At 43.2% G+C, this 13,535-nt stretch overlaps 1 protein-coding gene across 5 annotated transcripts; it reads left to right on the top strand.

The window, feature by feature from the left end:
- The first annotated feature begins 66 nt into the window (after positions 1-66).
- UBE2I (ubiquitin conjugating enzyme E2 I) lies at positions 67-13,285 on the top strand. 5 transcript variants are annotated; one of them, XM_048962228.1, is made up of 7 exons: positions 67-182; positions 5,707-5,785; positions 6,007-6,090; positions 8,841-8,913; positions 10,208-10,317; positions 10,527-10,606; positions 12,625-13,285. In XM_048962228.1, exons 2-7 carry the CDS (start codon positions 5,720-5,722, stop codon positions 12,686-12,688), a joined length of 477 nt encoding a protein of 158 aa, XP_048818185.1. In that variant the 5' UTR covers positions 67-182; positions 5,707-5,719; the 3' UTR covers positions 12,689-13,285. The 5 variants fall into 5 exon arrangements, with proteins under 5 accessions (XP_048818185.1, XP_048818186.1, XP_048818187.1 ...); XM_048962229.1 differs by lacking the exon at positions 67-182 and adding an exon at positions 191-314; XM_048962230.1 differs by lacking the exon at positions 67-182 and adding an exon at positions 308-422.
- The last annotated feature ends 250 nt before the right edge of the window (positions 13,286-13,535 follow it).

Below are 13,535 nucleotides of genomic sequence, written 5' to 3'. Positions count from 1 at the left end.
TGCAGCACAGGCAGCGCCAGGACCGCCTCTCCATCCTCCAATCAGAGGCGCGAATGGTCGCAGTGGGCGGGTCCTACCGGGCTCGAGTGCCTCGCGGCTCAGGCGCAGTGGGCTGGACCCGCTTGGCTTCCTGCGCCCGGCCGGACGGTTATAGGGCACAGGTGACCGCCTCAGCGCCTGAGGTAAAACTTTACTCCATTTTTCGATAGGGGAACGTAGGGCCAGAGGGGCAGGAGGACGTGAGAGGGTTCGAGAGGGCTCTGCCGGGATCTCCGTGGCGCTCCCCGCTCAGGCGCCGTTGAGGACGCCCGCAGGTCCTGCTGACGGCGACGCGTGAAGAGCGGCGGGCGGTGCGCGGGCTGGGCTGGGCTGCACCGCGCCGGCGCAGCGGCTCGGACGGGTCGTAGTGAGGGACACACCGCGTTAGTGAGCTCCGCACCGAGGGAGGGGGGGAAGGGGGAGAGAAGAAGAGAGAGGAGGGAGGGAAACTCCGGACCAGAGACAAAGGGGGGGGAGCAGAGCCGGGAACATCCGGGTCATTCGCCTCTGCCTCAATCCGGGACACACGCGGGTGCCGCGGCCGAGCACGGTGAGGCCTGGCCGGGCGAGGGGCCTGGGGCGGCGGGGCGGCGGCAGCTGGCCCTGTGACGGCGGGGTTCGGGCCGGTGCCTCGCGGCGCGGCGGTGCGCGGACCCCGCGATTCCCGGCGGCGCGGCCGGGCCCGACGGCGTGTCGCTGCCCGCCTCGGGAGGGCTCCGCGCTCTGCCCCTGCGCCGCGGCCCGCCAGCCCGCAAAGGTCTCGGCCGCTTTGGGCCGCGGTTGGCCGCCGAGCCGCGTGCGCCAACGGGCCCGCGCCCGGAGCTCCTCGCACCGCGAAGCGATTCTCCGGCTGCCGGGCGGGCGTCGGGTCGCCGCGCGCGGGCCTCGGCCGCTGCCCCGGCCGCTCCGCCGGACTCGCGAGACAAACGGCCGCGGCAGGGCCGGCGCTGCACCGCTCCGGGCGGAGGTCCTGGGCCGGGCCGCCCTGCCGTTCCTTTCGTCGCTCTCGGAACTCCGGCGGCCGTGCGGGCCGGTACCGCCTGTGCCGCTTGTTTCGCTGCCTCGGGCAGGAGCGGACTTTGTGCGCCTGTTAGGAGGCGGTGCGCTTCGGTTGTACCTCATCCCTTGACTTTCTCTGGCTGTGTGGGAAGGAAAGCGTATCGCCGGTTTACAAATCCTTACGGCGTCTGCTTCCAATCCGTGAAGTAATAAGCCTTAACGATTTTATTCATTTACTTATTTTTGAATGAATGGAGACTGAAGGAGCACGCTGTGTATGTACAGACTATTTACGGGTCAGAGTCACAGACGTGATGGTTAGTGTGCCATAGGAGTGCTGTGCTGTTCAGGGTCTGTTTTATGGATAGCGTAGCAGTTTGGGTTGGGTTTGGTCCCAGCGCAGCCAGCAGAGGCGAGGCATGGAGCGCTCTTGGAAGTTTCTGGTAATTTTCTAGTGAGTTGGCTGTGGTAAATGGGCCATTGCTCCCTCCTGGTGCCGGTGTGTGCAGGAGGGAGTAAAACTAAATGGAATGGGAAGACAAATTTTCCCGCTTGTATGGTGAGATACGATGGATGCATTTTCTCCAGCTTAGAACTTAATGCGCTTTCCGGTGATGCACCTCTTCTGTACAATAAGTTGGGGCTTAATTCTGTTCACTTATAGTCAATTTCTCAGGTGAAGGAAGCAAAGGAAATCAGATTTGATATTTGAAACAAATGTGGAAAAAAAAAAAGTGCAGAAAAAAAAACTACAGATTTTTTGGGCAAGATCCCAAAAGGGAAAAATTATTTATTTAAAAAAAAAAAAAAAAGTGAGCATATCTTGAGGTTTAATGAAGTACTTAATTCCTTCCTGTTCCTTTGTAATTTCTGACAGCAGAATACATAGAGAGGTGTTCAACCTCTGTTTATCCTGCCTGGAGCTCCAGCAGGGAGAAAGTTTGAATAAGAGATCCAGTTTCTTTCACTGAATTGCTGTATGTGTTGGCAATTTGTTGTTAGATTGATTTAACTTTGAGGGGACGCCTAAGTAGTGGGATCAGTTTTTGAAGTGGACTTTCAGTCTCAGTGGTCTCTTGTGCCTTGCTAACAGTTAGTGACAAGAGGCTTTGGGTGCTTGTCTGCCCTTGCCAGGGTAGCCAAAGCCCGTGGAACTGTTTGAAGAGCTTTGCCAGGCGCTGCCTGATGTGGGTCACGTTCTTGGTGGGAAGCACTGAGGTATCTTACAAGCTGTAGAACTCGCAACCTGCTGTCCCACGTCCTTCTGTGCTGGCTGTTCTTCAAGCTCCTGGAGTCATCTGGAGAGCAGTGAAACTTTGAGATCAAAAAGCTGTAGGAAAACTGGCCCCCCACAATTCTGGATTTCTTGTAGGATGAAAAGGAATTTTGGATAGGGTCAGTTCACTTGCTCAGTGCAGGCAGCCGATCTACTGCACTGCCCAAAGATGACAGTTGCAGTTATTTCAGACCTTGTTACCAGTCTTGCAGAAGAGGGAGAGCACATATAGCATTAGTTCAAGTTCAGACGTGGCTGAGCTGTTCTGTCCCAGTTGTGTTCAACAGTACTGAATAATGAGCTGAAGTTTGACTATTGCTTGAGGTAATAAAAAAAAATAAAAGTTCAAACCTGAAAGAGAGACACTAAGCATAGTTGGGGTGGGTTAAAAGTATCAGTTAAGAATTACTAATACATGAAATAAGGTAATGTAACTCATTTCTTCTTCAAGGTATTCAGTCTGGTTAGATGTGCCTGAAGTGACTGTTATTAAATCCCTGGCAAGTGTCAGTATTCACTGGATTTCCATTACATGGCCCTAATATTCAGAGGACTGGAATAGCAAATATTAAGTAGACAAAATATGCATACCTGGGAGCTAACCTGAAAATGCGAAGGCTTATCTCGTGGTCAGGTGTCTCTTAAGATATCCTGGTTAATCACGTTTGACTCATTAGTAAACTGTTCAGATTTGGACACAGAAGTTCTTAGCAGCTCTGCCACTCGGGCAAGAAGCCACTGAAATAAATACTGAGCTTTAAAGTCACAGGTTCTACTTTGTGTGAAGTAATGCTAACTAGCCTGAAATCTTCAGTTAGTATATGCTGACTAGGAAGGCTTTCTTTATCACTCACAAACCCTACTTTTGAAGTACTTGGTTTAGGAGCCAGAAGCTCTCTTAATGTTACCTGTAACTATTTAACTAGGTTGCTCAATGACAGATCTCTGAACTATTTTTACATGCTTTTTCTCTCCCTCCTTCCCTCCCAATTCTTTATGAAATGTGTCCTGCTGTGAAATTAAGCAATCACACTTAATTTCTTGTGCCATAGTAGAAGAGGGGGGGGAAGTCAAGAAACTGGCATTTCAACTCAGGGAATGAAATGTAGGCACTGGGAAAACCAAAGTGCTGTGTTTGAGAAGGAGGTGGTCTGCAGAACCTCATCAAGGGATTTCAGGTCTTGAGGTGCAAAAGAGTTTTTGGTTGTAACGGTGTGTGCACATACACCAGGGAAAGAAGGATGTGGTCTAATTGGTGCTTAAGTCAAATGCCTCAAGATTTGAAAGAATTACTTGTAGAACAGACAAAGTCTTTAATTTACCAGGGCATGGCATAGTGCAAAAGCCAGCAGGTTATGGAGCTGCTGAAATTATTTTCCACTGGGAGAATTTGGTTGGTGTAGTTTGGTAGGACATAATGCTGTATATTGAACCTCAAGGGAAATGCTGCCTAGCTGACTGTTAGTTATAGGGAAGGCAATGTGTTCATCTCCAGAGGAGGTATCTGAGTTGCTGTCTAACATTTGACAAGTTTATAAGCTATAATAATTTTTAAAAATTGATTTTGCAGAGTTAATGTTGTTGTTGTGGATCTCCAGGTGCTAAAAGCACAGCTGAAATTCTGCCACATGCTCATTAGTTCATTAAAATCTCTAGTAGGAGAAAGGGCTCATGAAATAAAATTACTCCCTTTATAATTTTGTTGAAGGAGAGGTGCAAAGTTTGTTTTTGTTCTGGTTTCTCATGGGAGGCTCTGCTTCTCTTGCTGGTGAGTTGACTGAAAACTGAAGTGCTACCTACAGTTCTGATGTGAAGTCCTGCAAGTGTTCTTACATAAGCAGGACACCAATGCCTGTTTTGGGAACATTAGAATGAATACAGGATTCTTTTGTGCGTGTTTACTGCACAGAGCATTAACGGTGCCTTCTGAAAAGCTTTAATTCTAGTTACGTTGTAGCAGGGATTGTGCTGCTACCTGGAAGTTGAAAGATTGACCGTGGGTGTGCAAGCTGATGTGACTGGGGGAAAAAGGAGGGAGAAGAGAGAGGAGGGGAGGGATGGGCAGAAGTGTTTGCAAAGACTCTTAGTTAAGGTGTCTGTGCTGCTTGGGCACTTCTGATGTGTGAATATGTAAATGGAGAGCCTGATGTCTTCTAATCTTCCGAGTGGATGGCAGATGTGCACGAGTAATCAAGAGTGAGATTTTAAAACAAGGGCTTTTTTGAGCTAGAGCTGATATGGTCGGGTAGTTTATGTATACGAGAGTTGCACTGTATTAACTAATAATCCTTCATCAGGGTGCAAATGTTTGCTCTAAGGGAGTGATAATATTTCTTGCACTAATTCTGTAAGCTTATTTAGGAGGAAGATACTGCTCTGCTGGTGGGTGCATGAAGTAGTTAGGCCAACTATTCTTAACTCCACAGCTACCAAGTTTTAGTTCTTGTTTAAAATGGGTAGAAGTGCAGTGGGGAGGAGGAGTAAAGATAAATGGAGGTTTCTGACCACGTGGCTGATGAAAGGATGAGTTTAGGTACAGTTTGACCATGAAAAATAAGGTCTCACTGTAACTGCTCTTGCAGGTGAGTGGAGAAGCGTCCCCTGGATCTGAGAGCTGCTCTACTGGAGCATCATGTCTGGAACTGTTCTCACATTGTCTGTAGTAGTGACCTGTGCTCTGCATGTCTGAGTTGCTGAACTTGGCTGTTACTTGAGACAGTGAGGATTCTGGAAGATTATGCAGTTTAAATGGGCATTTAAGACTTGTCCTGTGGAATGAGTGAGCTGCTCACTGACTCCTCAGTTAATTTCTGTCTTTCGTTCCTGCTGCTATCTAGAGCCTTTCTATCAACATGACATTTGAGTTTGCTAAATCCTGTGCCCGTGTTGCTTTTGTGTAGAACCCTGGATTTTAGCACAGACTTGATCTGTTAGTGGCATTTCTAATTTTCCTGTTTGCAAGAAACGGGAGTAGTGCAGGTGTTTGCCTTCAGAGCAAGCCATACCTTCCATGATATCACAGAGATCTAGGTATGCCTTTGTCAGTCACACAAGTAGGAAATCTGAGCCCTTTTTCCTATCAGTGATACTGTTACTGCTACCAAGATACTTGAAAAATTATTTTGACAATGTGGTTTAAATATGAAATACACAGAAATACATGTGGGCCTGACTAGGTCAGGTCCAGTACCTGAGAGGTAGCTGGTGTGGGGTAACTTGATGACGTTATTCCTGGTCTTAACATCTGCAGTGTGCAAAAACATGTTGTGACTACAGTAGAGATGGAAGGCCAAAAGACTTCTTGAGTGATCAAAGCTCTTATATGGAGAACATAATGCTACTTACATAATAAGTACTAAAGCAAGTACTAAAAGCAACTATTTTTGTTTTAGAGGGAATCTGAATATGTCTGGCATAGCTCTAAGTAGACTTGCACAGGAGAGAAAAGCCTGGAGAAAAGATCATCCATTTGTAAGTATATGTGAGCACTGTTAACTTCCTGACTTGTACAGTTGCGTTCATGTTATGATTCTCTTTGCCTGATGTGTTACAGTAATTAATTTTTAAATAAGAAACTGCTTAAAACTGTGTTTTGCACAAAGAAATAACTGAATGAATTAGATGTGGCATGGCGCATTCTAAGCATATCTTCTGAAATACTCACCTTTTGTTTTTGATTTGCCTTAATGCAGGGATTTGTAGCAGTACCTACAAAAAATCCAGATGGCACAATGAATCTAATGAACTGGGAATGTGCTATTCCAGGAAAGAAGGGGGTAAGGCGTTCTGTTGTGCTAACACTTCACTTGTGCTGGAAAGTAACGTAACTGTGATTGTGTATTATGCTGAGAACTGTGAGAGTATGAGTTGCATGGTTTAATGTAAATATTTGGATTGTGCCCCTGGACAAAACTCACCGTGTTGTTGTTCAGCTTTTGGCACTGATCACGTTAAGAAATGTTTCTTCAGAGAAGCGTGGAAGGATCCTGCATGGGGCAAGTTGAGATGCTCCTCTGCTTAATATCAGCAATGATTGTGGTTTGTCTGCTTGCTAAACACTGGTTTAAACTGTCAAGTTTGAACACTTATACTATTCAGTTACTTCTGGTGGTTAACTACCAGTAACATGTTGCTGTGGGCTTTTTTGTCCACCAACTAGTGACACTCCTCAGTCCTACGAGGTGCTGTGCTGTAGCACTAATCTTAATCTTTTGAATTTCATGGAAAATAATTCTGTAGTGTTAACTTGAAATCTGACTGCTTTCAATTCTGTGGAGTTCTGCCTGTTTGTGTTATGGAAATAATGTGATCATCTAACAGAGGGGTTTTTTTTTACCTGATTTCATTTGTACTTCTCCTGAAAATAAATTTAAGAGTTCTGGTCTTTACAGAAATTAATCTTTGCCCTTATTTCAGTCAGGGTGGTCAGCTTCTGGTTGGGAGGACAAATGCAAACTTAATGCATGGAGGCAGTCGTTAATGCACAAAGCTTTTTGATTCATACAGTGCTGGTGTTACTTACCTTTCTGATTTGTTTCATTTCCCAAGTTATTTGGATACATTACTTGTGAATTCAGCAGATGCATTTGTGTCTTTGAGATAATTCTATTAATTACTTGCAAGAGAATGAAAAACTCCCATCCTTGGTGTCGGGTGCAGGATGACTGTTGCTTTGCCTCTTCTAATACCTCTTCTTGGCATCTTGCCTAAGTCCCCTTAACAGCTCTTGTGCTACATTCAGAGAATGCTGTGGGCAAAACCTGCAGGTTCCATACTGTTACCACAGGTAGATTAATGATGAACGTAAACTTGCTGCTGAGGATCCAACTTAATTCAATTATTTGATAGCTGTCTGTATAACAGATAACCTACTTTTGTTAGACTCTCAAAAACGCACACTTTATTTTTTAAAGTACCTGACGTGATTTAACACAGCATAAGGACAAACTTATCCCCTGTGTCTTACTCAAACAAGGTTATCCTCACAGTAAGCAGTTGTACCTTAGCAAGATGTCACCTTTAAATACCTAAAAACTCCTCCAGCCAACGTCTTTCCTCCTAGAAAGTGCTTCATCCTAGGAAAAGACTGATTACATTCATGTAGTTCCTGATAGGAATCTAACAAAAACAGTTGTTTTTAATCAATGTAGTCTCTTCAGCAAGAAGCAGTGTGCCTTGTTTGTCTCTGCCAGCAAAAAGTAGTTGCTGCATATTGTGCTCCTGTTTGGAGGCACGCTGTACTGCAGCTCTTTCCCCTGTTGCAGTACAGTGATTGAAACCACCAAAGTGCTTTCTTGTCAACCAGATGGAAAAATTGTAGTTACAAGTGATGTTGTTCCTCTGAGAAAATCCAGGAAACTGCAGACCTGTTAGTCTGATCTTGTTTGGAAAAGTTACCAAGAAAATTATTCCAGGGGCTACTGGAAAGTTTTTTGTTTTTTGTTTTTTTTCTTTTTTTTTTTAAAGCAGCTGTTAGCAGGCATAGGCAGTGTGGGTTCATCAAGAAAAAGGCCTGCCTTAGTAATGTGGTCTTCTCTGATAAGGTCACCTGCTTGGTGGGTGATTCATGTAATCTGTCTGTATTTTCATAAGGCCTTTAATACTGTACTTTATGGACAGCTTATACTACTGTGACATAAACAGGTTCTTGCTATTCTAAGTGATGAACTGGCTCAAAAGTAGAGCTCGGAGGGCTGTATCTGGCTGGTAGCTGGTCACTAGTAGCATTCCTCAGGGCTCCAGTCCAAGGCTGGTTCTATTCAGTGTTTTTTATCAGTGATCTGAATACAAGAGTGGAATGCATCTTTGGCAGGTTGACTCTGTGGAGGGCTGAGAGGGCCTTGAAAAGGGATCTGGATAGGACTAGAGCATTGGGTCATTGTCATTAGCAAGTTCAGTGAAGGTAAATGCTGGAGTAGTGCTGGGCATTGGCACAGACTGGGAGCCAAGTGTTTGGAGACACGCTCAGCAGACAGGGAGCAGGAGATGCTGGTGAGCACCATGCTCAACGTGAGCAGCAGTGCCCTAGCAGCAAACTGCATTTTGAGTGCATTAAGTGCAGCGTAGCCAACTGCTCAGAGGTAATTCTGCCTTTATATTTAGCATTGGTGTGGCCTCACCTTGAGTATGGTGTGCAGTTCTGAGATCACATATAAATACAAAAATATAGCACAGCACAAAGAGCAACCAAGGTAGTAAAGGACTGGAAGACTTCTTATTTGTTTCTTATATACTATGAGTGTACTTGTATCTGGAATTACCAGTGTTTGTGTCAAATCTGTCGATGACTTGGCAATACCTGGAAGCTGTAGTAAAGTGGAAAAAAAAATACAATGAGCTGATCTAAAAACAAGACATCAGTAGGATAACTTGTCTCATTGCAGGTAGCGTGCTGCAGCATAGAGCAGCTCTTTTCCAGTGGTGTAGAAAAAATGTCTTGTGCTTTGTCTGGGGAAATGTTGTTCTTGTTTTCTTTTCCCAAGTTTGACTTGTTGTAATCAAAACACAACCTTAACTTCTTTTGTAGACACCATGGGAAGGAGGCTTATTTAAACTACGGATGCTTTTCAAGGATGACTACCCTTCTTCACCCCCAAAATGTAAGAAAAATGACACAAAAAAACCACGCCATACATACAGTAGAACAGTATTTAATAGTCCATGAGGTTGTACAGATTGTTGTAGGTTTATGAGTTTTTTTTTCTACTGAAAGTTTTTTTCCCTACCCCATACTTGGCATTTGGAGTATTGAGATGAACTGAGCCAAGTGCTCAATGCTAGCAAAACTAGAAGGAGAAGAGTTACTGCTATTTAGATTTCCTCAAAGTCTGTCAGAAGCACCACTTGCAGTATTCACTATTTCATCAGCACTCTAAATTAGAGGTACTAATAGGTAGGCATGATTAGTTTAAGTCTTTGGGCTTTTTCTTGCTGTAAAGTTAGTCTTCTATGTGGAGAACTCACAGTAAAAAAAAAAAGTCTAGTTCCATCAACTTTTGCCTTTTCATCTGTCCATTCTAAATGTGGAAGTTTTATTTATTGTACCTGGGATTACAAAAAATACTTGTTTTACTTGTGGAATCTTCTAAAACTCCAGCTTATGTGCTTAAGCTAAGATGTGTGGCTGGTGAGACTCCTAATGCAGCTTCTGCTTTCCCACCATACTTCACTGAGCAGCTGATAAGCACAACATGATTGTAACGTGAAAATGGATTAGAAAACTGCAGTAATATAGACTTTTCATGTGCCATTAAACAAGTGTTCTCTACATGCATCAAGATGATAGCTGTAGGAATTAAGGCTTATAAAGAACTGCTAGAATATAGTCTGCCAGTAGGAAAGTTGTATAACCAACCTTTTCAATCAGTCCCATGGATTAGGCTTGTTTCCTTTTGTTGAATTCATGCTGGTTATACACGAAGTGAAACTGAACAGCAGAAACTTGGTGTAGTTGGTGTGGGATGTTCAATACAGTACAGTGAGAGGAAAATAAAAAGTGACAGGCAGTATCTTTATAGATCAGTGTACAGGATCTAAGTATAGGATTGATTTAAAAAGTTACTGTGTAGCTACTGCGAACCTTTTTGACAGTTTCTGTTCCTAAACCAGCACGTTACTGGTCAGTGATGCTGTGAAATGGCCTGCAGTGATAACACAGACAGGGCAGGCTTCCTGCTTTTGGTACAGGCCAAGCCAAAGTTCAGTGCTGTAACAATAGCTGTGAGATCTCCTATTTGGTGCCTGAGGCAGGTTAGGTGGGGAACAGCGGTGCAGAGAGAAGTGTGTGCATCTCTCTCTCACTGGTCAGTTTGTTCTACATGGATGGTCTAAACAATCTGTTACATATTAGCCTTGGCTTTGTATGCAAGTAACTTTTTTCTTTTCCCCCCTCAGGTAAATTTGAACCACCATTATTCCACCCAAACGTGTATCCTTCAGGCACAGTGTGTCTCTCCATCTTAGAGGAGGATAAGGACTGGAGGCCAGCAATCACAATTAAACAGGTCATTAGTTGTACATATGCATAAAATTATCCTTCTTTCTTGCTTTGCCTATTCATCTTACATGAATGTAAAATGTTCATGGTGTGTTTCTATGGTTGGGATTTTGGGTGTGAATGTAGTGATTTTCATTATTTTTTTCCTTTAGTTGCATGTTTCTTCCTAACTTAGTGATATCCATGCCTATGTTACTTCTGTACCTTCTACCACAGATCTTGTTAGGAATACAAGAACTTCTAAATGAACCAAATATTCAAGACCCAGCTCAAGCAGAGGCGTACACAATTTACTGGTAAGTATGTGGATCAGCATGAGAGCTGCCGTGTTGCCTACACCTGTCTGTTGCTGATAGTGTTACGTGCAGATGGTTTTGAAAATGATCCAGGGAGCTTTTCTGCCTTCATGGCTATGTCCTGTGGAGATGCCTAGCTTGTGCTGAACTCAAGTTAAGCAATATCTTCAGCATTTATAGGCTAATGGAACAATGTGACAACAGAAAGCATGAAGATGCATTCAGTTGAACCACAATTCGCAGTCCAATACAGATTCCTTTGCCCTAAAAGCTAACTGAGGAGTAGTGACCAAGGGTAATGATTTCATGAGAACACTGACAGTGAGAAGGAAGAGAGTGGATTAGTTGACAAGTTCCACTGATAAATACAGGAGTAATTCAGTTCTGTCCAGTAATGTGTACCCATAAGTGCTTGTGCCTGAGGGTTGAAGAGCTGCTGTGGTTGCTAGAAGGATTGTATGTTTTTTGAAAACTGATGTTCAAAATTGTTTTTAAAAGCACAGAAAGCTTGTAGCTTTAGTAAAATTAAAATTTGAACCAAAAACCCCCACACTTTCTTAAGCTTAATCTTAAAATTTTCCTACCATTAGAAATGGATGACTGACCCATAATTCTTAAGGAAGCAGCATACCCCATGAACGTTTTTGGCACTGACAGCCACTGAAATAACAACCAAAATAGAAATGTAGAATTGGACAGAACGAGTCTTCAGGAGCATCCCAAGTCAGAAAAATAGCTTGTATGCAAAGTCTCATTAAAATGCCACGTCAGGAATGTCTTACAGGACCCTAGTGAGAAGGAAGCATAGGGATGGATAGTGTGTCTGTATCTTATTTATAGACTTAAGGTTATTTTTTTAAGGATCTCTGAAGACTGGGTTAGGGCATTCAAATGGAGGATGGTTGTAGGCAGTGCCTTAGGGAGCAAGTAATGACAAGGCAGACCCCTCCTTTTTTCCTCTTGGAAAAGAAAAAATAGTCTGAGGAATTGTGGAGCAGGAATAGAATAATTCTCTGAAAACAAATATAGCCTGTGACCCATTTTATACCTTCCCTCATACATTCATGCAAAAACAGTCTGCTGGTCTTGTTCCTGTGTTACTGCACAGGCTGAAAAGGTAGGCTGTTAATTTGTACCTCAATGACTGGTTTGTACTAATTAATACTGTTTCAAGGATGCAGTACTTCATAGGAAGTAAAGATGAGCTTTAGTGTGTATGAGCTTTAAACCCCCTTTGTTTTTAGAGGGAGGGAGAAAAAGATGGGGGAGAGAGATCAGAGGGGTTACACACAAGCTACTATTTGTATTAGTGCTAAGGCTTCCCACATAATAGTCAAGCACTGTTTCTGAACCTGTTTGTCTATGAGCCACTCCCCAAAAGTAAGATCTGCTTCTGCTGAACTGTGATGAAATAAATGTAGACCAAATTTTTATTTAAAAAAAAGCTTTTTTGTTTCAAGTCTACAACTCTGCCTGGGGGGGAGAAGAACCTTATTGGAAATGAACTCGGAGGCATGTTTTGCCGATCACAGATACAGAAATGTATAGTCTCTGACTTATCCTTTTCATGTCTTTTGGACTTGCATAGTATTTCAGCTGGGTTAATTTATTTCTACAGCTGTACATCAGGACACACTTGTTACTGCTCAATGAGTAATTGTTAAAAGCAGCTCAGCAGGGCAAAATTGATTGCATCTGTAATTAGACGTAGTTTAACCGCACTGCATTTGCATCTTCCTCAGTTTGTCTTTTAGTCAAGTTGTCAACTTCATCAACCAAGTAAGAATCCTTGGACTTGTTCTCATTTTTGGGACTGCCTTTGCACAGTTTTTCTGTAACTGCAGCACTTCTGCTGTGCTGAGCTACTTCCTCCTCTCCTGTAGTTGTGCAGTCTGCTATGAAAGGCAGTCGTTTGTTTGGGTACTGAGTTGGGAGAATTAAGAGCTAGAAATAGGAGAGAGAATTGTACAACGTGGTCTGATTTCTCAAGCTTTAATTGCCCTTTTTCTTCTATTCAGCCAAAACAGAGTGGAATACGAAAAGAGGGTTCGAGCACAAGCCAAGAAGTTTGCACCATCATAAGCATCTGTCATGCAGCATCTTAAAAAGGAAGGGATTGGTTTGGCAAGAACTTGTTTACAAAACTTTTGCAAAATCTAATGTTGCTATGTACAATTAATATCCACTTAGGGGAGGGGGTTGTATGTGTGCCATTTTCCATATTCGCCACTTGTATACAGTTCTAAATTTGCTGAATTGCCCCCAGTTTTTTCATACAGGGTCTCTTCCTTCAGTCTTTTGTATTTTTGATTGTTATGTAAAACTTGCTTTTATTTTAATATTGATGTCAGTATTTCAACTGCTGTAAAATTATAAACTTTTATACTTCTATAAATTCACTAGTATCTCTAGTTACTTTGCTATCTGATGCAGGCATGCTTTAAAATGTTAGAACTATATTTAGCCTTTAGCTGGCTGTATGGAAAAATAAAAATCATGCCCTCCACCCCCTTCCCTCCCTGAATTTGTTTTTCTATCTTTCAGAAACTAGGTTGTTATTGCTTAAGAGCCTCTGAGATCCAAAGTCAGCCAGCATCCTTATTCTGCATCACTTCCTTTGTGTTTATATGGCATTGTCTGTGTTGCTGTTTAGAGTAAATAAACTGTTTATATAAAGGGCTTTGTTTCATCATCTTCATTAAAATTACTCAAAGACTGCTGTTGAAGCAGCTCTGAACACAAGTCAGTTTTTAAGAGCTGTGATGCTATGCTTCTCAGCTGCTGCCTTCCTTCATTTTCCCTGTCCCTGCCATAAGGGTGGTCTGTCTCTGAGCCCTAGTGGTGACCACTTGCAGCTGTTCTATATTTGATCAGTTCCTTAAGCAGTTTATAGAATTGTATGACTAGCTGCAGACCAACTGCTTACAGT

This window comes from Lagopus muta, chromosome 15, assembly GCF_023343835.1.
Source record: "Lagopus muta isolate bLagMut1 chromosome 15, bLagMut1 primary, whole genome shotgun sequence".
Classification (NCBI taxonomy): Eukaryota; Metazoa; Chordata; class Aves; order Galliformes; family Phasianidae; genus Lagopus; species Lagopus muta.
Note: the sequence above shows the minus strand (reverse complement) of the source record. Positions and strands in the feature narration are given on the sequence as shown.

Excerpts from the sequence above, each read along its gene's own strand:
- UBE2I (XM_048962228.1), top strand. The coding sequence starts at position 5,720 with ATGTCTGGCATAGCTCTAAGTAGACTTGCACAGGAGAGAAAAGCCTGG. Across the intron at positions 5,786-6,006 it reads GGAGAAAAGATCATCCATTT|GGATTTGTAGCAGTACCTAC; the intron begins GTAAGTATATGT and ends GCCTTAATGCAG. Across the intron at positions 10,607-12,624 it reads GAGGCGTACACAATTTACTG|CCAAAACAGAGTGGAATACG; the intron begins GTAAGTATGTGG and ends TCTTCTATTCAG.